This window comes from Phocoena phocoena, chromosome 5 (assembly GCF_963924675.1).
Source record: "Phocoena phocoena chromosome 5, mPhoPho1.1, whole genome shotgun sequence".
NCBI classification, from domain to species: domain Eukaryota; kingdom Metazoa; phylum Chordata; class Mammalia; order Artiodactyla; family Phocoenidae; genus Phocoena; species Phocoena phocoena.
This window is the reverse complement of record NC_089223.1, coordinates 12,923,795-12,947,301: the sequence shown is the minus strand read 5'-3', so window position 1 is coordinate 12,947,301 and position 23,507 is coordinate 12,923,795. Positions and strand designations below refer to the sequence as shown.

General features: G+C 38.3%; 1 protein-coding gene across 4 annotated transcripts in view; it reads right to left on the bottom strand.

Annotated features, from left to right (window-relative positions):
* SMARCAD1 (SWI/SNF-related, matrix-associated actin-dependent regulator of chromatin, subfamily a, containing DEAD/H box 1) overlaps positions 1–22,096 on the bottom strand; it is a 67,812-nt gene extending 45,716 nt beyond the window's left edge. For 3 of the 4 annotated variants that reach the window (XM_065877406.1, XM_065877407.1, XM_065877410.1), the window contains exons 1-2: positions 21,907–22,096; positions 6,857–7,034 (exon numbers count right to left, since the gene is read on the bottom strand). In XM_065877406.1, coding sequence (XP_065733478.1) covers positions 6,857–7,034; positions 21,907–22,096 — 368 coding nt within the window. The remainder of the gene's footprint in view (positions 1–6,856; positions 7,035–21,906) is intronic. The other variant, XM_065877409.1, reaches the window with a different exon arrangement.
* Positions 22,097–23,507: the final 1,411 nt, after the last annotated feature.

Here is a 23,507-nt window from a genome sequence, read left to right as displayed (position 1 = left end):
AGTGCTGTCATGTTGCTCCTGAGAAATTCTGAAGCATACACTAGTACAAAGATAAAAGAATTTTCATATCCTAGCTAGGTGATCAGAATCTAAGTGTTAAAATCGGAATGGCCCCATTCAATATCAGACTGTCTACCAGGAACAAAACACTTCTTCCGCAGACGGGGAGCATTTATTTTATATAAGGCTTCATGCAACAACAACTAACGTAATCTCATTACATTTCACTTCATATGTTTATCCTATGTAAAAGACGTGAGCCAAATTTCACTCGTGTATTTCCAAACAAAAAAAAAATCTCATTTTGAAATTTTGATTTTCTACCACAGTAAGCATTCTGAAGATCAAAAAGCAGAAGTGTAACAAATGGACAGAAGTTACAGAAATCAAAGAAAGAAATATAGTTAAGTATATTCCTAGTGCCAGAGAATGCAGACTTTGCTATGCAGCTAATTCTATTCTTGGACAGCTCTCTTAGACACATATCCAGGACCTGTATTTTAATAACTTCTCTATACTTTATTCATGTTAGTTCAGCTGTACCTGTTAGGGCACCAGTTATGCCTAAGAATCCCCTGAAAACATATCAAAACAGATTGTGAAGGATGAGGAATATGTATTTTAATAAGATTCTAGGCTGACTTCTTGAACCTTGCTCTGAAAAACCGTTCTAAAGTAACAAGGTAAAATAAATCTCTTAACACTCTGTCTGGCCTTCAATATTTGAAGACAATTACATGTATCTCCGTTTCCATTACACCCAGACTTTTCATTCCTTATGTACTCATCTCTAAATTTTCACTCTGCCTCACTACATTCACGCTCCCTAACTGATTCTGTGTCTTAGTTCACTGAGAACATGGAAGCTTTCAGGTTTGAATCCTTTTCCATTCCTGTACTGGATAAGCACTTTAAAGGTCCTTGCTCTTCTGACCATCACAACCTTAACCAAGTGATCAGATTCATCACCATTCCATGGGACAAACTTAGGTGCCCTTGATGTAGTAAGTCTTCATGTTGACAATGAATCTTATCATGCCTTGGACTTAATGCCCAATTTACAGGAAATACAAATAACAGAGGAATAAATTCAATACCATCATGAAGAAACAATCAGAAAAGTCTATTTTGTCTAAAAGACTTGATCTCTTCAATAAGTTAAAATCCTTAAAAAAGAGGAGAGGAGGGGAGTGGACTATTTTAAGATCAAAAGATAGTTAAGAGTCATGACATCCAAATGCAGTAAATGTACCTTATTTGGGTTCTGTTTTGAAAAACTAGCTACAAAACACATGAAATCTGAATATAAACCAGGAATTAGATGATGTAGAGACTGTTCACTGATAATAGTACTTGTTTTTTGGAAGTGGGATGTACAGCAAGTATTAAGGGAAGAAATGTTGGGGTATCTTTAATTTACTTTAAGATATTCAGCAAATAATAATAATTAATGAAATAATGAAACAAGGGAAAACGTTAAAAATTGTTACAGGTAGGTGGTATATATAAGTGTTCATTAGCTATTATTTTATCTTCTTATATGACTGAAGCTTTAAAAGTAAAAGAAAAAAATCTACAAGAACAAGAATGACCATTTTGTGTTCTTTTATCCAGTCTCAGATCAAGTTACTCCCTTCTGTTGAAGTCCCTTCTCAGTGCTAAGGGATTCATTCTAGGCCTTTCTACATCCTACAGGGCCCTCTTAACTGCCTACCATCTTCTCTCCTGAATCTTTTCTCTCCTTAAGCTCTTCCTCCCAAGCCTACAGTGCATTCAAGACTGCATTTCATTCAGTATGCCAGGGGTTCGAGGCACTGTGGACACAGCAGTGAAAGAAGCAGACTCTCCTCTCCTTCACAAATTTTATAAGGCTGATTTTCTATTTCAGCGTTTCCTATATTGTTCTCAACTTACTGGCTTATATCTTCTGCCCCATCACTTTGGTGAAACTGTCCTAAGGGCAATAATACCCTCTAAAATGTCAAACGTGATTTAAAAACACAAACCAGAACACCCCGAACCTTTCACTGGTTGTCTTCTCCTCTGTGTTCCCATCACTGTTGCTTTTTGAAAAGGCAGCCCTACCCTAACCCTCACCCCAGGAGCTCTGCAGCATCATTACTTCTGATTTTCCTTTGACCTCTTAGCCTGTCCTTAATCTCTGTAGAAGGCTTTCTGACTTTTTTCACCTCCCTGAACTGCCAGTACCACCTAGGATTCTGTCTTCAGCTCCTCTTGTCTATTAATGCTTCCTGAGAGATTGCAGCAATTGCCAGAGTTCCTAGCATCTATATCAGTGGTTCTCAAAAGGGGGGCAATTCTGCCCCCAGAGGACATGTGGCAATGTCTAGAGACATTTTTGATTGTCTTGACTAGAGAGGTGCTACTTGGTATCTAGCCGGCAGAGATCAGGGATTCTGCTAAACATCCTACAACATACAGGACAGCCCCTCACAACAAAGAACTACCTGGTCCAAAACGTCAACAATGTCAAGGTTAAGAAATCCTGATAACCAAAAAGGCCCATGCATGGGTACTGACTGTAACTGTGGAACGTGCACCATGCAGTACTATGGAGTTCTGAAACAGAATACAGATTTTTATGAGCTGACATGATTTCCAGGATATATATACTGCTAAGTTAATAAAATAGAGAATAAATGTACACATATATCTATACATACACAACACAAGACACAGTGCTATCTTCTGTGTAGGAAACAAGAAGAAAAGATAAACGAAAGAAAAACAAATTATGACTAGAAACTAAACAAACTGGTTAGTTCTGAGGTAGGAGGAGGAAAGGGTCAGAAGGAGAAGGACAGAAAGTTAATACTTCTCTAAGCGCACTGTACATGGAGTTTTAATTTTTGGCACTATGTTAATATTTTAAATATTTGAAAGTAAAATTTTTAAAACGAGGGACAAGGGAAAAACCCTAAAAGGAATACAAACAGAAATTAATGAACTGAACTACATTTCAAGTGAATAACAAAGAAAAATTTAAATAAGAAAGCCAAGTACTGTAACCATATACCCTCATCTAAAGACAAAATAAAACTTATAAACAAATATTAAACTCATAGTGAGCTTAACGGTCAAGAAGCATGATTACAGCAATTCTGAAATTATTTTATGTACACTGAGTGATTAAACAAATTAGCAAATATAATGATATTGGTGGAAGCAGAGTTCTCACTGTCAGAGAAAGAATATAGAGAAGAGGCAAGGAGGAGCCTCGTATTAGTAGATTAGAATGAAATATATTATTATAAACTCATGATTTAAAAAACAAACAACATTCTCTGGCTCTCTTATATCCTAGCCCATTCTTGCTAAAAGGGCAATGACATAACCCCCTGCTTCACCCAATAGCAAAGGAAGGACACAACCAGTCCACAGATTTCCAAATACCATTCCTTTAAAAAGGAACCAGTGCTACTTGGAGAAATGGCTAATTCTAATTTCAGGCTTGGAGTAGGGAAAACACTAGTCTGCAACATCTTGCGCCAGAAGGGAAAGGCTCAAAAAATGATAGGAACCTCTCAAATCCAGAGTCTATGTAAAGGGGCCCTCACCTGCCAGAACTGAGCAATTTCAGCACCAAAATGAGTAATAATAGTAATAGATTATAATCAGTTGAGCAAAAACGCACCTATAATTCCATTTTTGTATTTACTGTGCTAAATAAATATATGAATAAATAAGGAGAAAAGGGAAAACTATCTATAGTAGAAGACCAAGTATAAATTCTAGAATGCTAGTTAGAATACCACATTTCACAACTACCAGTGTAATAACGGATTCAGGCAAGAATCATCAATAGATGCTACAACTATTGAAGGGAAGTCTGCTAAGGAAGAGGATCCTTACCCAGTCTTAAAGTATCTCATCAGAGATTACATAATCATGAAAAACGGGAAAATGGTTAACTTTATAGGAGAAACCTGGCAGGCTTCTGAGTGGTTAAGTTCACTTCACCAATAATGAGACAAACTGGTTATCAGTGTGCCTAACATAACACATGGAGGAGGACACAAAATCATTTATGTAACTCCTATCACTTAACCTAAATTTAATCATGAAGAAACAACAGGGGTGCAGAAATTGAGAGACATCCTAAAAAACCTGGCCTGTTACCTTCAAAGGCCAATTATCATGAGAATCAAAAAGGCTGAGAAACTTTCAGATTAAATGAGACTAAAGACACATGAAAAACTAAACCCAATGTACGAGGCTGGAAGAAACTTTACTATAAAGTACTACTCAAAATATGATCCATGGACTGACTGCTAGTCCTCGAAATCAAACTGTTTGTTATCTGTCCATGACAAGATAAAGAACTTAAAACAGAAGGAAAAACAACTACATTACTAAGCATATTGCTTAGTTCAGTTTTTTTTTTTTTCTTTTCATTACAAGACTTTCTTGGTGAAGGAATGAGTACATTGATTTACATTCTAGGGCACATTCCTTACTGATAAACCAGTACTCTGAGTAGCACTACTATAAAGAACATTATTGGGATAACTGGTAAAATTTAAATAGGACTATATATTAGATGATATTACTGCACCAATGTTAATCAGTATTTGTGAATTTGAAATGCTACTTTTGGAGGGAATTCCCTGGCAGTCCGGTGGTTAGGACTCAGAGCTTTCACTCATGGGGCCCAGCTTCGATCCCTGGTCGGGGAACTAAGATCCTGCAAGCCACGAGGTCTGGCCAAAAAAAAATTAAAAAAAAAAAAAAAGAAATGCTACTCTTGTTATGTAAGAGAATGACCTTGTTCTTAGGAGATAAACGTGAAATTATTAGAGGCAAAGGTTTCAGTAATAATTCTGATTATTATTTTATGAAGGTGACAAGCAAATGTGGGGAAATGTTAAAAATGGGTGAATCTTAATCTTTTTAAAAGGATGTGGAAATTGATTATTCTTGCAACTTTTCCGTAAGTTTAAATTTTTTTCAAAATAAAAAGTAAAATTTGGAGTGCTAATATAATATCAATTTTCCTCAGGATTTACCACACAGGATCATCACTATTTTTTATTTCATAGTTAAGTTCAGGATAAAGGCATGTTCATCAGGGCTTATATACACAAAGAAGTTCATTTTAAGAGGAAATCCTCATCTTGGGAGTGGATAGTGTTAACCTCTTGCACCTCTGCCACACTTTCTTCACTTAGCTTCTGATCACACAACCTTCTGACTTTTTTCTTACCTCAATGACTGCTCCTTAAGAGTCTTCTGTAAGTTTCTTCTCATCTCCTGTTCCTAGAATCCAGAGTTCGCCTGGCCTAAGTCCTTCAACTAAGAGATCTTCTGTTTTCCAGCTACACTAGTGTCTCTTACTGATTTCATCTAATCATGCACCTCTTAATATCAAGTATCCTGACAACTCGTAAATTCAGATGTGGAACCTTGACCTCTCTCCAGAACCCGAATGTCACAAATCCAACTGCCTACCTGACAAGCCCACTTCAGATGCCTAAGAGTCTCCTCAATCACAGCACGTCCGAGACTGAGCTGCTGGTCTTTCCTGCGAAAGGCGCTCCCCCACTGCACCCAAGGCAGCATTCCTCATCCCAGTTAGGGTTGGCTCCATCCTTCCAGTTGCTCAGGTCAGATATCTTAGGGTCATCCCTGACTCCCGTCTCTCCCATTCCATTTGAAATCCATCAATAAATCCTCTCTGCTCTACCTTCAGAGTATATTTAGAATCTAACCACTTATTATTCACTCCCATAGCTACTAGCATGGTTTAAGCTTCCACCATCTTTTGCCTTGGTTATCACAAGAGTACTCATGCTTCTACTACGACACCCCTACAGCCTTAAAAACTTTTAAACATATAGATCAGATCATTTTACTCCTCTGCTCAATATGTTCCTGTAGCTTCCCATCTCGTTCAGAATAAAAGCCAAACAGCCTATGGGCTTAACATGATAAAGCTCTTTCCCTATCCCACTCGGCACCTTCTGACCTTAGGTCCTTCACTTCGCATCATAGCCACCACTACCCCCCCCCCGCCCCCGCCGCCCACTTTCCTCAAAAACAACAGGCAAAATACTACTTCAGGGTCATTAAACAGGCTACTCCCAATGCCCCTCCCATCATATCCACATGGCTCCCTTTTTTAGCTCCTTCATGTCTTTGCTCAAGCATCATCTTCTTAATGTAGCCTTTTCCAACCATGCGCTTTAGAAACCATGCCCTTAGCCCGGCCCCAAACCCTGCATTTCCCTTCCTGTTTGCCCATCATATGTATTATCTGACATCCTGCATTTTTAATTTATTTACTGCTTTTCTATCTAACATACAAAGCTCCGTGCTAGCTCAATGAATGTGTCCCAAAAATGTTAAAATGATTTGACTCTAGGATTCAAGAACAAATCAGAAAGGAGTTACAGGTGACTGAAGGTACTTGTGAAAATAATTATCTATGGAGAATGAAAAACTTAAATATTTGCTCTCACTGAACTTTTTATTGAAAATCAGAACCATGGGAGTTCCCTGGTGGTCCAGTACTTAGGACTTGGTGCTTTTACTGCCGTGGCCTCGGTTCACTCCCTGGTTGGGGAACTAAGATCCCACAGCACATGGCCCAGCCGGAAAAAAAAAAATCAGTTACCCAGAGTCTCTCTCTCTTTCTCACTCACACACGCGCGCGCGCACGCATACACACACACACACGCACATCTCTCTACATCTCTTAAGTTAGGGAAAAATGATGAAGATGCAGTCAGGAAAAGGCAAAAAAGGGGGGAAGTCATCAAAAATTTTCAGTTTAAGTAACTTTTTCTCAAAAAAAGTCTTATACATGCAAATATAATAAATCTATTAAGTTGCTTACACTATAATCACCGTGTCTTTGCTGAATTTTTTCTCTTGAACTGTCCTGGAGCAATCTGGGGAAATAACATCTTCACTATCTGAAGACAAATCAATATATTGAATTCCTCTTTGATTCTTGAAATATGATATACTTGCTTTTCTTTCATTTTCTGGGGTTTCTGGAACACTAGAATCTTCTGCAAAAGAGAAAAAGCAGAAAGGGATTTTGAATAACTTGAAAATAAAGCAAATTTGTTTTTGATAATTACAAATCATGTGCTAAAAATCTTTAGCTTCATTCACTGTTTCCATCCTAAAACCAAAAATTCCTCCCAAGTTTTAAAGAAAACATTAATAGTCAACCAGGGCTGGCATTAAATGATTTTCCAATTCACAGGTTACTTACTAGCAAGAACTTAGTGGACACTGCAAAACAGGTTTGTATTTTATATTTTAACCCTTTTCTCTCTGTGCTTTTGCTTCCTAGTACCCAATTCTTGCCTAAGAGAACACGGACACTAGAGCCCAAACAACTTGAATTTCAATCCCATCTCTCAGCTAAGTTACTTAATCTAAGTCTCTGCATCCTCAGATGTAAAACAGAGATGCCAATAATCACAGGGCTAATGTGCATGTAAAATCAGAAGATACGTATTAAGCACTTAGTTCAGTAATGGGCACACAGCCAGTATTCAACGAACATTAGCTCTTACACAAATGTTAGTGTTATGGACAAAATTATGTCCCCTCCGAAATTCCTATGTTGAAGTTTCAACCCCCAGTACCTCAGAATGTAATGTATTTGGAGATAGGTCCTTCATAGAGGTGACTAACTTAAAAAAGGCAGTAGGTTAGTGACCTAATCCAAAAGGACTGATGTCCCTATAAGAGACACCAAGGATGTGTGCGCATGGAGGAAAGGTGATGTGAGCACACAGCGAGAAGGTGGCCACCTGCAGCCCAAGGAGAAAGGCCTTACAAGAAACTGAACCAGCCAACACTTTCATCTCGGACTTCTAACTTCTGGATATGGCAGAAAATAAACGTCTGCTGGTTAAGCCACCCAGTCTGTGGTATTTTGTTACGGCAGCCCTCACAAACTAATGAAGTTGGCATCACCCGTCTATGCAAAACAAATTAATATTCTATTGAGGTCTCCTCTCTTCAAAGGGCTGAGTTCTAAAATTATTCTCCATTATACATTTGAGGAGAGATCAGATTTAAGAAATTCATATTAAAGTAAAAGTAGTCAGTGTCTTGGTTTAGTGAATACCATCACCCCTCAGTATCTGTGAGGTTTGGGGGGACTGGTTCCAGGACTTCCCTGCCCCCCACACCAAAACTGGGGGATGCTCAAGTCCCCCCCTAAAACTCTTGGCCTCGTCCCCCATTAACTGTCATGAAATGATAGCCATCATTATCATAAGGCTCCTGAGTCGTATTTGTAAATAACATTAACCAAGGCCTAGATAACCAATCGCCTGGAGTGAACTAAAAAATACTTTACTTCCTGCAATGAAGTCCTAGCAACATTACTGAAAAGCAAATCACAAAATTGTTCCAAAAGAACAATTTTATAAATGTTGAGTGTGCCCTGAGTGAAAAACTCTGCTCTGGAACAAATCACAGCTATGTTAACTGCCATATGTATGAAGACATTTACAAGTTCTGATAATTATGTAAATAAAATTATAGTCCAATTCCTGTAAAATAAGTATAAAGGTACTAAGGACACTGCTTTTACATAGTATTCCTGATATGCCACAAATCATACATGAAACTAAGAATTTAGATCTTTACTGTATCAAAACTTTGACCTAAACTTCATGCATATCATTTTAACAGTTTAAGTGTCCTGCTTTCTTATACTTGAAAAGGGCTTTCGCCAAACGATTTGGATTGTCCACTTTTCTTTAAAAAGCTTCTTTACTCAAGGACTTCCCTGGAGGCACAGTGGTTAAGAATCCGCCTGCCAATGCAGGGGACACGGGTTCGATCCCTGGTCCAGGAAGATCGTACATGTCGTGGAGCAACTAAATCTGTGCGCCACAACTACTGAGCCTGCACTCTAGAGCCCGCGAGCCACAACTACTGAAGCCCAGGCACCCTAGAGCCCGCATGCCGCAACTACTGAGCCTGAATGCCTCAACTACTGAGCCCATGTGCTGCAACTACTGAAGCCCATGTGCCCTAGAGCCTGTGCTCCGCAACTAGAGAGGCCAATGCAACAAGAAGCCCACGCACCGCAGTGAAGAGTAGATCCTGCTCGCCGCAACTAGAGAAAGCCCACGCACGGCAACAAAGACCCAATGCAGCCAAAAAAAAAAAAAAAAAAACTTTTCAAACTGGCCATTTAAATGTATTACTGCATGGTGGGGGGTGTCTAAAAATTCTATTAATGAGTACTAGGAGAACTAGAGTTTCTTGAACTTTATATATTCATCTTATTAAAAACTACTGCTTCATCAAGAACATTCTTAAGTGAAACTAGTATTTAAAAATTTTAAGGATACAATGACAGTTCGGAATCTTGGCCTTGATTCATGCTAGGGCTCTAGCAGTTTTACCTACCATTGTTTCTGCACCATCAGTGCAAATACCAACATAGTGAAAAAGGCAAGTGATGTCTTAATATTATTATGAAATAGTTTTGACCTTATGGACATCCTTTTGGGTCTTAGGGACCTCAAAAGTTCACAGACCACACTTTGAGGACTAAAGGGAAACAGTAAGAGCATATCTATATAAAATATCAATTTACCAATATAGTCAATAATCTAGAATTAGAACAGTGCTGAAATGCTTAGATTTGTTTGTTTGGACTATTTTTGGAAGTAAACAGCAGCAAAAATATCTAATAGCCAATGGTCAAAAAGATATTCCTGATGCAATGATGCTTTCTGACCCAAAGCAAACAACGACTTTAAGCAGCACCACAAAGGAGACAGGAAGGAAGCAAAAAAGAAAAATATAGAAATGAAGGGAAGAACAGTGACAAGTAGAAACAATTATAAAGACATGGGCTACTACATAATTCTGACTTTGCTGAATGCCTTCTGTATTGAAGCACTGTGCCAGGACATGGGGGGTACTGAAGGAAAAAAAAGGCCAGTCACAGTTGCACTTGCCCTAAAGAAACTAATAATAGGAGCCAAGTAGCCATGTACATAAGTAGCAATGTTGTGAGTTGTAATTTGTGCCATGCAAGAGGAATAAACAAAACGCTAAAGGAACATGAGGGAAAACAGCTATCCTTTCAAATAAAAACAATAAAAAATCCTATGTTTTAGAGACAGTAGATGATATTTTCTCTACCAAAGGCAATGGGATCCTACATTATTACCATATGCAAGAAGATTCCAAGGTTCCGGGGGTAATTCCAAATGAAATTCCCCATTAGTGGTATGCATGAGAAGACAATTTTTTTTTTTTTTTTTTTGCGGTATGCGGGCCTCTCCCATTGCAGAGCACAGGCTCCGGACGCACAGCGGCCAGGGCTCACGGGCCCAGCCGCTTTGCGGCATGTGGGATCTTCCCGGACCGGGGCACGAACCCGTATCCCCTGCATCAGCAGGTGGACTCTCAACCACTGCACCACCAGGGAAGCCCGAGAAGACAATTTTATACCCTGAACGTTTCCAGTATACTTTTACCCATTCTCATATCTAAGTCTACCATGAAACAAAATGAGGATTTAAAACTGCTACTGATTCTACCTTTCTAAGTGGTCCAAGATCAAGAACCACTCAAAAAACAAACAAAAAAATCACTACTGGGAGATTATGAAAGGTCATCTATAAATAAAGGTGATCTCCCAAAGCAGAATGAAAACACTGAAACCTTTATATCTGGGACTTCCCTGGTGGCATAGTGGTTAAGACTCCACACTCCCAATGCAGGGGGGACCGGGTTCGATCCCTGCTCAAGGAACTAGATCCCACATGCATGCCACAACTAAAAGTTCACATTCCACAACTAAGGAGCCCGTGAGCCGCAACTAAGGAGTCTGCCTGCTGCAACTAAGGAGCTGGTGAAACACAACTAAGGAGACTGCAAGCCGCAACTAAGAGACCCGGTGCAACCAAAGAAAGAAAGAAAGACACCTAGTTCTCAAAAAAACACACACACACGAAAACCTTTATATCCGTCCTGCAGACTTATGTAAGTGTGCCATTTTTGATATTCTAATTGTATATTGCTCTACATGGTTCAATTCTCTAACATGGCAACTGACTTTCAAGGCAGTTCTTTTGAATACCTAGTAAAGCACATCATATATTTGCCTCTTTGAAAGGTTAATTACCAAAATAATAGATTATAAAATCTTGACTGTTTTAATTTGAATGCCATAGTAGATAGGGAAAGACCTTTAGCATCTCAGGTAAGTCAAACTACCTCTGATGAAAGCTCTTGAAAAAGACAAAGTATACACTGAATACAAGATTGAAGGGTAGTTTCTAATACACTAACATAAAATGAGAAAGAAGAAACATTTCAGGTTTAGGCCAAAAGAAAAGATAAAGATAAAAAGAAAAAATGTAAAGGAAGGAAAGTCATGCTATTAATGTCAAAGTGTTAAACCTGAAAGGTACTTTTTAATAACAGAATTTATATCTACAATAAAAATATAACTGGCATAGGTACAACTGCATTCTAATAATGAAATGCATAAACAATGCAGGATACATAAAGCAGAAAGTCAACAGAGACAAATATGAGGCTTTAACTCTCTTGTCTAAACTCTTAATAGAGAAGAGAGCACAAAAATAATTAAGATACAGAAAGGTGTTTTCAAACATTTTTGATTGGAACCCACTGTAAGAGACCCATTGTAGATTATGACCCTAAACACATTGATTGCTAGACAGACATATATAACTGAAACAAAGGTCTCAGAGGCTTTATTGTAAGCGATACTTTGATAATTTTCTATTTATTCTACTCCATTAAAAAAAGTTATATGCATTTAGTTAGGATATAAGAAACTGACTTTATGACATGTTTGTGATCCAGTTTGAAAAAAATGATACAAATAATAAAACATTATTATTTGACATATAATTAAATCTACAGTTAGATTATGTCTCTTTTCAAGTACACTTGAACTTTTACAGAAATTGTGTAGTAGGCCAAAAAGAAAATCTCAGTAAATTCATCAAAGAAATACTACAGACCACATTTTCCTGTCACAAAAAGTGAAAACTGGAAGTAAATGTTAGTAAGAACATTGAAGCAAAATTTCAGTCACTTGGAAATTCAAAAAAAGAAAAAACAAAGAAACCACCTCTTTAAACTTTAAGGTTAAACTTTCTTCAACATTTTATTGAAGAAAAAACAACAAAAAGAAAAAACAACAAAAACATACCAAAATCTACAATACAGGCATACCTTTTTTTACTGCACTTTGCAGATATTGTGCGTTTTACAAACTGAAGGTTGGTGGCAACCCTGTGCTGAGCAAGTTTACTGACACCATTTTGGTAGTAATTCTTGCAGTGTTTCAAACTTTTTCATTATTGTGATATTTGCTGTGGTGATCTGTGGTCAATGATCTTTGATGTTACTACTGTAATTGTTTTGGGTGCCCAAACAGCACCCATATAAGATGGCAAACTTAACTGATAAACGTTATGTGTGTTTTGACTGCTCCACCAACCTGCCACTTCCTTCATCACTCTCCCTCTCTTCTAGCCTCCCTAGTCCTTTTTTAAAAAAAATTTATTTATTTGGCTGTGCTGGGTCTTGGTTGTGGCACGCAGGATCTTCCTTGTGGCATGCGGGATCTTCAGTTGCGGCATGCGGGATCTAGTTCTCTGACCAGGGATCAAACCCGGGTCCCCTGCATTGGGAGAGTGGAGCCTTAACCACTGGACCACCAGGGAAGTCCCCAGCATCCCTATTCCTTAAGACACAACAATAAATTAGGCCAATTAATAACCCTCCAATGGCCTCTAAGTATTCAAGTGAAAGGAAAAGTTGCACATCCCTCTTTCAAAAGCTAGAAATGATTAAGATTAGTAAGAAGGCATGTCGAAAGCCAAGACAGGCCAAAAGCTAGGCCTCTTGCACCAGTTAGCCAAGTTGTGAACGCAAAGGAAAAGTTGTTGAAGGAAATTAAAAGTTCTACTCCAGTGAAAACACAAATAAGAAGCCAAACAGCCTTTTGCTTATTATATGGAGAAAGTTTTAGTGGCCTGGATAAAAGATTAAACCAGCCACAGCATTCCCTTAAGCCAAAGCCTAATCCAGAGCAAGGCCCCAACTCTTCCATTCTATGAAGGCTGACAGAGGTGAGGAAGCTGCAGAAAAAAAGTTTGAAGCTAGCAGAGGTTGGTTCATAAGGTTGAAGAAGCTGTCTCCATAACATAAAAGTGCATGATGAAGCAGCAAGTGTTGATGTAGAGGCTGCAGCAAGATACCCAGAAGATCTAAGATAATTAATGAAGGTGGCTACACTAAAGAAGAGGTTTTCAATGTAAACCAAACAGCCTTCTAATGGAAGAAGATGCCATCTAGGACTTCCATAGCTAGAGAGGAGAAGTCAATGCCTGGCTTAAAGGACAAGTTGACTCTCCTGTTAAGGGCTAATGCAGCTGGTAACTTTAAGTTGAAGCCAATGCTAATTTACCATTCTGAAAATCCTAGGGCCCTTAAGAATTATGCTAAATCTACTCTGCCTGTGCTCTATAAATGGAAAAAAATCTGGATGACAGCACATCTGTTTATAACACCAAATACTGAATATATTAAACCCACTGTTGAGACCTACTGCTCAGAAAGATTCCTTTCAAAATATGACTGCTCATTGACAATGCACCCGGTCACTTAAGAGCTCTGATAGAGATGTACAATGAGATTAATGTTTTCATGCCTGCTAACACAACATCCATTCTGCAGCCCATGGATCAAGGACTTCTGACTTAAAAGTCCTATTATTTAAGAAATATTTTCCAAAAGGCTACAGCTGCCATCAATAGCAATTTCTCTGATGGATCTGGGCAAAGTCAATTGAAAACCTTTTGGAAAGGAGTCACCATTCTAGATGCCATTAAGAACAGCTGTGATTCATGAGAAGAGGTCAAAATATCAACATAACAGGAGGCTGGAAGAAGTTGATTTCAACCCTCATGGATGACTTCAAGACTTCAGTGGAAGAATGAACTGCAGATATGGTAGAAACAACAGAGAACTAGAATTAGAAGTGGTGCCTTGGGACTTCCCTGGCAGTCCAGTGGTTAAGACTGAGCTTCTACTGCAGTGGGTTCGGGCTTGATCCCTGGTTGGGGAAATAATATCCCAATACTGCATGCAGAGCAGCGCCCCCCAAAAAAAGAAAGAAAGAAAGAAAAAAAAATTCAGGAGAAGTGGCCCCTGAAGATGTGACTGAATTGCTGCAATCTCATGATAGAACTTTAATGGAGAAATTGCTTCTTATGGATGAACAAAGGAAGGAGTTTCTTGAGATGAAATCTACTCCTGGTGAAGATGCTGTGAAGACTGTTGACATAACAACAAAGGATTTAGAATACTACATGAACTTAGTTGATAAAGCAGTGACAGGGTTTGGAAGGATTGACTCCAATTTTGAAAGAAATTCTGCTGTAGGTAAAATGTTATCAAACAGCACTGCACGCTATACAGAAATCATTTGTGAAAGAATCAACTGATGCGGCAAACGTCACTGTGGTCCTATTTTAAGAAGCTGCCATGGCCACCCCAGGCCTCAGCAACCACCACCCTGTGCAGTCAGCAGCCCTTAACATCGAGGCAAGACCCTCCCCCAGCAAAGACATTACAACTCACCAAAGGTTCAGATGATGGTTAAAAATTTTTAGCAATGAAGTGCGTCTTAATTAAGGTACGTACATTGTTTAAGACAATGCTACTGCACACTTAAAAGACTATAGTATAGTATAAATATAACTTTTATATGCACTGGGAAACCAAAAAATTCATGTGACTTGCTTTACTGCGATACTTTATCGTGGTGGTCTGGAACCAAACCCGCAGTATCTCTGAGGTATGCCTATAATGATGACATTTCAAATATAAGAAAAAGGATTCGTCAATAAATGGTTCTGGGATAAGTGACTAGTAAATGATAAATAATGAACAAAGGAGAAAACGGTATCACCTTTTCTTTAGCCCTTATAACAAACTCCAGATGAAAGTTAAGGTTTAAAAAAATTAAAAACAACAACTCATATCCATCAGTTTGGCTACAAAAAAACACCCCAAAAAACAAAACAAAAAAACAGAAAATAACAAGTGTTGGCAAGGATATGGAGAGAAACTGGACCCCTTGTGCACTGTTAGTGGGAATGTAAAATGGTGCAGCTGCTGTGGAAAATATATGGTGGTTTCCTGTATGATCGAGCAATCCCATTTCTGCACGTATACCCAAAAGAACTGAAAGCGGGGTCTGGAAGAGATATCTGTATACTCATTTTCACAGCAGCATTATTCACAATAGCCCCAAAGTGAAAGCAACCCAAGTGTCATCCACAAATGAATAATAAAATGTAGGTATATATACAATGAAATATTCTTCAGCCTTAAAAAGTGAGGAAATTCTGATACACGTTACAATGTGGATGAATCTTGAAGACATTAGGGAAAATGAAATAAGGCAAAAATAAATACAAATCCTGTATGATTCCACTTTTATAATGTACCTAGAGTAGTCAAGTACATAGAGACAGAAGATATAAGGGTGATTGCTGGGGGTAAGAAGGAATTGTCTAAGGGGTAAAGAGTTTCAGTTTTGTTTAAGATGAATTGTTAATTGTTTAAGATGAAAAGAGTTCCAAAGATTGGGTGTACAACAATGTGAATATACTTAACCCTCTTTGACCTGTACACTTAAAACTAGTTATTGCATATTTTACGTATGTACATTTTACTACAATTAAGAAGAAAATTAACACAGATGTGACAGAAGAAAATATGGATGAATATATTTATAATGTGGTGGTAGGGAATGGCTTTCTTTTACCAAATCTTTTACCAGGTCAGATCAGGACCTAAAACCTGTAAGCTTTGAAAAAGATGAACAAACTGACCATATAAAAAATGTAAAACTTCTCTGTCACAAACAACAAACAGAATTAAAAGAATAAAATTTAAAAACTTATAAATCATTTATTAGAAAATGAGAAAAAGGAACACAGAAAAAGTTCAAACTGCTAATAACATTTATGAAAACATACTTAACCTTAAAAATAAAGAATAAAAATAATGCAATTTAATTGCTTACTAACCCTTTAAAAATTAAAAATGTTTGCAATATTTTAGCCTGGTATGAAAAAGCAGACATCTGAAAACCAAGCTGTAGTGGTGCAAATTGGTAAAACTTCTGTGTAGGGTGATTTGGCAATTACTAAAATATTACTCATATTCCCTCTAATTTGACAATTCCATTTCCCAGAATTCTTCCACAGATTGTACAGAGGCAAAAATATCTATTCAAAAGGATGGTCACTACAGCATTCTTTTAACAACAAAAAGAAGAAGAAATAAACCCAAACAACCGATGTCTATAAACAGGAAGCTACATGAATTATAATACATCTGTGTATAATAAGATACACTGTGGTCACTAAAAAAAATTGAAGTACAGCATATTTTATATGAACTGACATGGAGAGTATAAAAAATATACTTTTTAGTTAATAGTGAGTTGCATTACAATATGTATGTACATAATACTATTTTATCTAAAAAAAAAAAAGCTAGACTATATACAGGCAGGAAAAAAATACAAAAGAATACCAACACCAAACGAGGATTACAGAAGAGTCTCTCTTCATTACATACTGTTGTAATCATTTTTTTATATAACATTTTATTTTGAAGAAAATAGCCAAGCATGGAAAGTAAAAAGGTAGAGAAGGAAAACACAAACAAAAAATGTACATTTAAAATGTACTTAAGACATTTAGACTCACTGTACTTTCTATTAGAACAACTGAGCACTAACCCTTTTACCAATTACTGCTTTTCAACTAACACTAATAAGACATTAAGAAACCAAAATTTCTATCCAAAGATATAATGGTGATTCACATCTTGGCCACACACACTTAAAAAGGACTAAGGAATACCTGATGGTTACAGATCATAAGGCTAAAATGGTATATTCAGCTTCATTCAAAGGATCTTATCCATTTTACTGCTTGCAAGGACTTCAGAGAACATCTAGACAAAGGAAGTGAAATCCAAAAACGATAATGTCTTATTCAAGATCATACCATCCATAAGTGGCAGAGCATTGCTCTCTGGAAATCTTTTTTGATAACAGGTATAATTAAAATTTTTTTCTCTCACTTATTAACAATGGTTACTTTCTATATGACAACCACATCTAAAGAGCAACCACTTTAGAAGACTGAATATATTTTATCAAGAAATTCTTCAAGCATATACTGAAACCTTCCTCCAACCCAACCTCAAAATAACCTATGAACCCATCTATTTTTCTCTTTCACTCCCCCTCCCCTGGATAAAATGTGTCTTTATTCCAAGTTAAATAGTCCAGCTGTGTGTGCACTCCCATCCCCTTGATGCCTGTCTTCAGATACCTCCCCTCCCTCATTCTTTTCCTCTCCCCTAGCTTCTTCCCCTTGGATGCTCAATTTTCAACATTCCTCAAACATCTTTTCTTGACATTGCTTCCCCATCCAGCTGTTTCTCTCTTTCCCCGCTTGGAAGAGTAGTCTTCACTTCCTCAGCTTTCTACCGAAACTGCTAAAGGTCAACAGGAACTTTAATTTCCAAGGAAAGTGGTCTCTGATGAGATCCAACTTGACCTCTCTGCAACATCTGATACTGTTCACTATACACCACCCTGGAAACTCTCCTATCTTTAACTTCCAGGGCATTATCATTTTCTATGACTGTTCTAGTCATCCTTTATATCTTTCATTGGTTTCCCTTCCTCTGTCCATCATTAAATATTGATGCTTCTTACCATATATCTTGCTTAGGACATTTTTTGGTAACTACCACAAGGATGACTCCAAAGTTGATTTCTCAGATTCCCACCACTCTCTGAGCTCCAAACTCCAATGTCCAACCCTCTACTAGACCTTGCTACTGAAATATAAGAGGTAACTCAAATTCAACATGCTTTGGTGTCTTCCTCCTAATCCTACTGCCTAATTCAGTTGACAGTGCCCATCATTCAGCTGTCCAAGCAAGGAACATGTGAGTTACCTTTAAATCCTCCACATTTAACTGATCATCAAATACCATCAAATAAATACCATACAAAACTTCCCTAAACTGCCTCCTTTGTCATCCCCACTGTCATTTCCCTACATTTAGGCTTCAATTATGGCAACATCTTCATTAATGTTTTTCCCATACTGAAATGCTCTATATTGTGTACCAAATAAAGTCCATCCTCCCTGGCACAGCATATATAGGCCCCTCCCAACCCAGCAGTTTTTGTTTCTAAATCTTTTCAGCTTCATCTATACTGCCCTACACCTCTTCTTCCCTAGATAACCTCACCTATTCCATTTACATACTACACTCAAAGGCAACATATATTGCCATCCCTAGTTCACTGAATAGGCAATGAGTCATTGCTTAGGGTCCACTCAAAGTCATCTCTCTCTGACTTTTCCTGATCCTCTAGAGAAAGAAGGGATAATTTAATCACTGTGAATCAGACTGTGGTTCTACACTGCTTAATACCTTCCCTTATTATGAGTTACCACATTGTGCTATTTTAACTATATATATTTACATGTCCTTTCTTCTTGGTATCCCTTGAGGATTATGCTTAGCTCAACTTTTTATCCTTTACGAGTAAAACATAGTAGGTTCTCTCCTCTCACACTCATTTGTCATTGCTTTATTCTCTCCAAACCTGCTATGCTCCCAGAAAAGTCAAATAAAAGAAGAGAAATAAAGTGTAAGTAATAACCATTGATAATTCTGGGCACTGTGAGAGTAAAATAAACCTAGGCAGGGGGAGGTGACCACAGGTTAAGTGTATGCCCTCATATCCAAAGGCTGGATTAAGGGAGCCTGGCCTATATCAAAAGTAATTTCAAGTATCCATGACTAAAGAATGACTGATGGCTACGGCACTGTTTCAAGATCATAAAGAGGAGGAATATTTTTAAAATGTGTACAAAGGACTAATACCACCTAATCATCATCCAAAACTCCTTCTTTCAACACATATTTACTGAGGGCCTACTATACACCAGTCAGTCACTGTTCTGAGCAATGGGGATGGATAGATGAACAAGGTCTTTGCTCTTACAGATCTTATATTCTAATAAGGGAGACACGTATACATAATGCAATGTATATAGAAAAATACAGTAGAGTTAAAGGGGGGAGGGGGGTGGTTGCCACTTCAGAGAGAGTGGTCAAGAAAAGACCTTCTAAAAAAGGGTAACACTTCACTAGGCCCTAATGGAACAAAGCAGAGTCACAGGCAGATGGAAGAGCAAATGGGAAGAAGGAACGACTGAATGGGGTTTGGCATATTCAAGGAACAGTGTATCTGTGGCACAGTAACTGAAGGAGAGGGGTAGGAAATTAAATCTTAACTCATATTATGTAAAGTAATAGGATTAACTGAAAAAGAGTGATTACAGGTAATTTTAACCATATACAATTTCTGTCCTATAACCTGACTTAGACCCTAAAACTATTTTAAATAAATATAGCATCATCCCACAAAATAACAGAATAAGTTATTAGTTGATGATAAAGAAAGTAAGGTCAATATTCATATCCCACTGACAATTTCCCAATGTCCATATCCAGTCTGATCTTAAATCCAACTTCAGTGTCTTGACCTCCGCACAGGCCCAATGCGCAATTCTGCATCTCCCTCCCCCATGCTAAGTTAAGCTGCATTTGGTCTACTGCTAAATTGAGGGCAGGACCTTTGATTCTCATTTGAATTTTTAAAGGCATGCCCAACGTCTTACAGTGGGTACTTCATACCTATTCTAATGTACAGAACTACCTTTTTTCCCTCAATCACTTAGACTAAAATTCTTAACATGCATTTTTATCTCACTCCTACACAACGACCTAATTGTAAAATTTTGCCCTTTCTTACTGTGATCTCTCATACCTCGTTCTTCTCTATCTGTACTGCCATCAATAAGCTTGGACTATGAGAGCTTCCTAAATGATTTCTCTCTCTTTAAACTCTACCCTTTAACAATACATAGTACTCATGACTGCTAGACTGATTGTTTTTACAAAACAAGATTCTTTCATCATTTTGCCCTTCTATTCTTGCATGGATCTACAATGTTAAGTCTCAACTTTGCCTTAGTTTTCAAGATTCTCAAAAATCACAGGATCAATTAAAATAATCTTTTCCAAAAGCAAAGCTCTCTATTCCTAGTAGGATGAACCCTCACCATTCCTGAAAAAAACCTGACTTCCATATTTCCAAGTGTCATCAAGACTGACCATATGATTTCTAAAGACAATCTCAATTTTAAGAGTAATTTATGTATGAAAAGTCCCAATAAAGAAAGATGGAGTGAAGTCTCCTTAGGAAAAAAAGAGGAAAGCAGAAAAACACCTTCTGATTAGAAAAAGGATTTAAAATTTTCACATTACTAATATTGATAAATAACTAAAACATTTCATTGAATTCCAGTTTACAGAGTGCTTTTATTTAAGAGGTGAAAAAATTGTGGATCTCAGATAATCTAAGTGACTTGTCCAATGTCCCATTTAACTAAAACGAAGAAGCAGAGGCTTCCAAGGACTCAAAATCCCATGCCTACACCCTGGCCTTCCCTGCTCTAACTACATAAGAAACAGATTAAAATATTTACTGTTAAAATATTAAAGTGCCTGGAAGTTTAGATATTAACCACAGCACGTTATGCAAACCAAATATCTGTTCAAAGAATGCACACAGGGATGTCACTCCAGTGCTTAAATCCTCCAGTGGTTTGAAATCAGGTAAGCTCAGAACTCTTCAGATAAACAAAGCCTTTCAAAATTTGACTTCTAATTACACCAAAGTATTTTAAAATATTACTCTAATGATAACTTGTAGGGACTCTGCCCTCACTGCTACATTTAAGTAGAAGGGTAGCAAACAAAATGGGGATATCAAAGATGAAGACATATGTTACCAATTTTGAAATTTAAAAGCTGCTTGTGAAATACTGAGTTTTGCACTAAGAAAAGGTATTACTGAATTAAACATTAAAATATAACTTGGAATTAGACTGCTTGGATTTGAGCTCTGGTTCTACGAACTTGCTAACAATTTAACCTCCCTGGGGCTCATTTCTGCAAAATGTGGATAATAATATCTTATAAGCTTGTTGTACAAATTAAATGAGAGGATGTGAAGCACTCACCGCTATGCCTAAAACACGGTAAAAGATCATATATGTTCTAATCACTAACTGTTCGAAGAACATAGATTAAGATGGGAATGCTAATTTCTGGCTCCTTCTCAAATCCTACTGTTCCATAACAATTAGCTGAAGAGGTTAAAAATGGTTCATTCACAATGAAGAATACCAATTATTCATTTGCACTTTGGAGAGCTCCAGGAAGTCAGGTGGTTGGCAAAATTTGTACGTCATCTGCTCTTCATTTGCTCACAGAGGCTGTGTTCAGGCACCCTGAATAAAGTCTAACACACAGCAGATGATCAATATTTTTTCGAGAAATACTGGAAGGAATGTAAACGTCTGGCAATAACATCCTCAAAGTCTATCATAGGACTGACTCACCTAGTTCTTCCTCCCTTAGCTACCACTCTGACCTAAATTCTGATTTTAGCTTCCATCATTGGGCCATAATCTAAGAACTCCCATAAAAGCGGAACAACTATGGAAGGATAATCAGTTGGAGGCACATGGTGCCTTTGGCAGTCCCAAAGCTGTATGTAAAAGGGCATGGTGAAGGACAATGCATCAGTATTATGACATCAAGCACAAAAATTAGAAGCTCTTCTGCCTTTCTTCTTAAAAAACAAAAAAGAAACCCCCAAAAAACAAACAAACGAAAAAACCTCTCTCTCTCGATGCTGAATCAATTTGCAACACTGTAACTCACCTGTTTTTTCAGTTATATCTGAATCAGGGGTGCCTGCCCTGCTAACTTCCCCTTCAGCGTTCTCCTCTTCAGCACTAAGAGAAATTGGTGAAGAAGGGCCAGGCAGGGAGGGTTGAGGGGTTGCTTCGGGCGCTTCCTCAATCTTATTCCTTTTCTCAAAGCGAAAACGGTCCAGGTTGAAAAGATTCATATTGGTAGAAACCACCACCTCGTGGGGATGGGAGCTTTAAATGAACTATCTGCAGGGAGAAAATAAAAAGAGAAAAAAGAGGCCATGAAATCAATATAAAATACAAAGCCACAGCAGTTCATTCCGAAGGCAATTAAGAGCCCGCAAACATGCCAGTGGCTCAGGATGACTATCATGGCAGCGCCTCATTGTTAGGCCACAACAATCAGGTGGACAGCGGTATCCTTTTAAAATTTTCCATTGCTCTTTTCACTCCCCTTCGTTTCCCACCCCCCCCACCCCGCCCCTCCTTCCTCGAACCACACGCTGACCCTCGTGCAACCTCCTCTTACCCCAGCACGCGCAGACACGTTCCCCACGCTAACCCCCTGCGGGCGGCGCGCCCGCCCACAGTGAGAGGCTCCCTGCACTACGATGCTCCCTGCCTCGAAAAAGGACGTGCCAGGGCCCGTGCCTCGACACTGCGGGGACACAAAGGGGCCAAAGGAGGGGAGCGGCGGAGGCCGTGCTGCTGGCGGGCACCCGCCCGGAAGTTGACGCGGCGCGATCCCAGCTGAGAGGAAGCTGATAGGATCAAGAAAACACAGGGAAGGTTCAGAAGTGGGGAGTGTGCTGCGGCACCTCTTTTAACGCTCGCTCGCTCGGTGTCACTCTTCCCTTGGTACTTACGGTCTTGCAGCCTCGGTGCCCTGTAACAAAGGTTGAAAAGCGAAAATAATTCCTGGCGTGGAGCGACGGTAGCCGGGCCGGGACCTCCTAAAACGGAACGGAGAAGCCTAATGAGCGCGTAGTGATGACGCAACACGCAGCCTAGGCTTTTCTCTTCCTCAGCGACTTGTAAGTGGAAAATGTCTAGGCGCGCGCTGTTGTCATGGTAGCCAATACCCGCCTCTTTGCCCTGGGAGCTTGCTTGCGGCCTGTTTCTTCAGGTTAGCCAGAAAGTTGTTAAATAGAACAATAATAAATAGCACAATGACAATATATAGCCTAATAAGAATATTTAACATATGATATATTATAATATTTACATAATATGTCGACAGTATAACACCATTGTTCTAAAGCCTTTACGTATAATCTCAAGAAGGCTGTTTTTATAAAATAAGGAAACTGAGGCCTGCAGATGTTAAGTAGTTAATTTAGTTAAGAGGAAAACCCAGGTATGTTGAGCTTCAAAGCGTATGAACTGCCTCCGCACTGTTGGCTGGATTGTTCCTAGAGTGGAATATGACAATTAATTCCGATATCTTAATGGAAATATTACGTTAAGAATATTTCCTCCCTTTGTTCTAACATTAAACAGGCAATTTTCTGAGTCGTAATTTGATCCACTGGTTGGCATTTATCTTGAAGAAGAATTACTACAAGTCATTATTCTGCCAAATACATTGGTCACTGTAAACTCAAATTA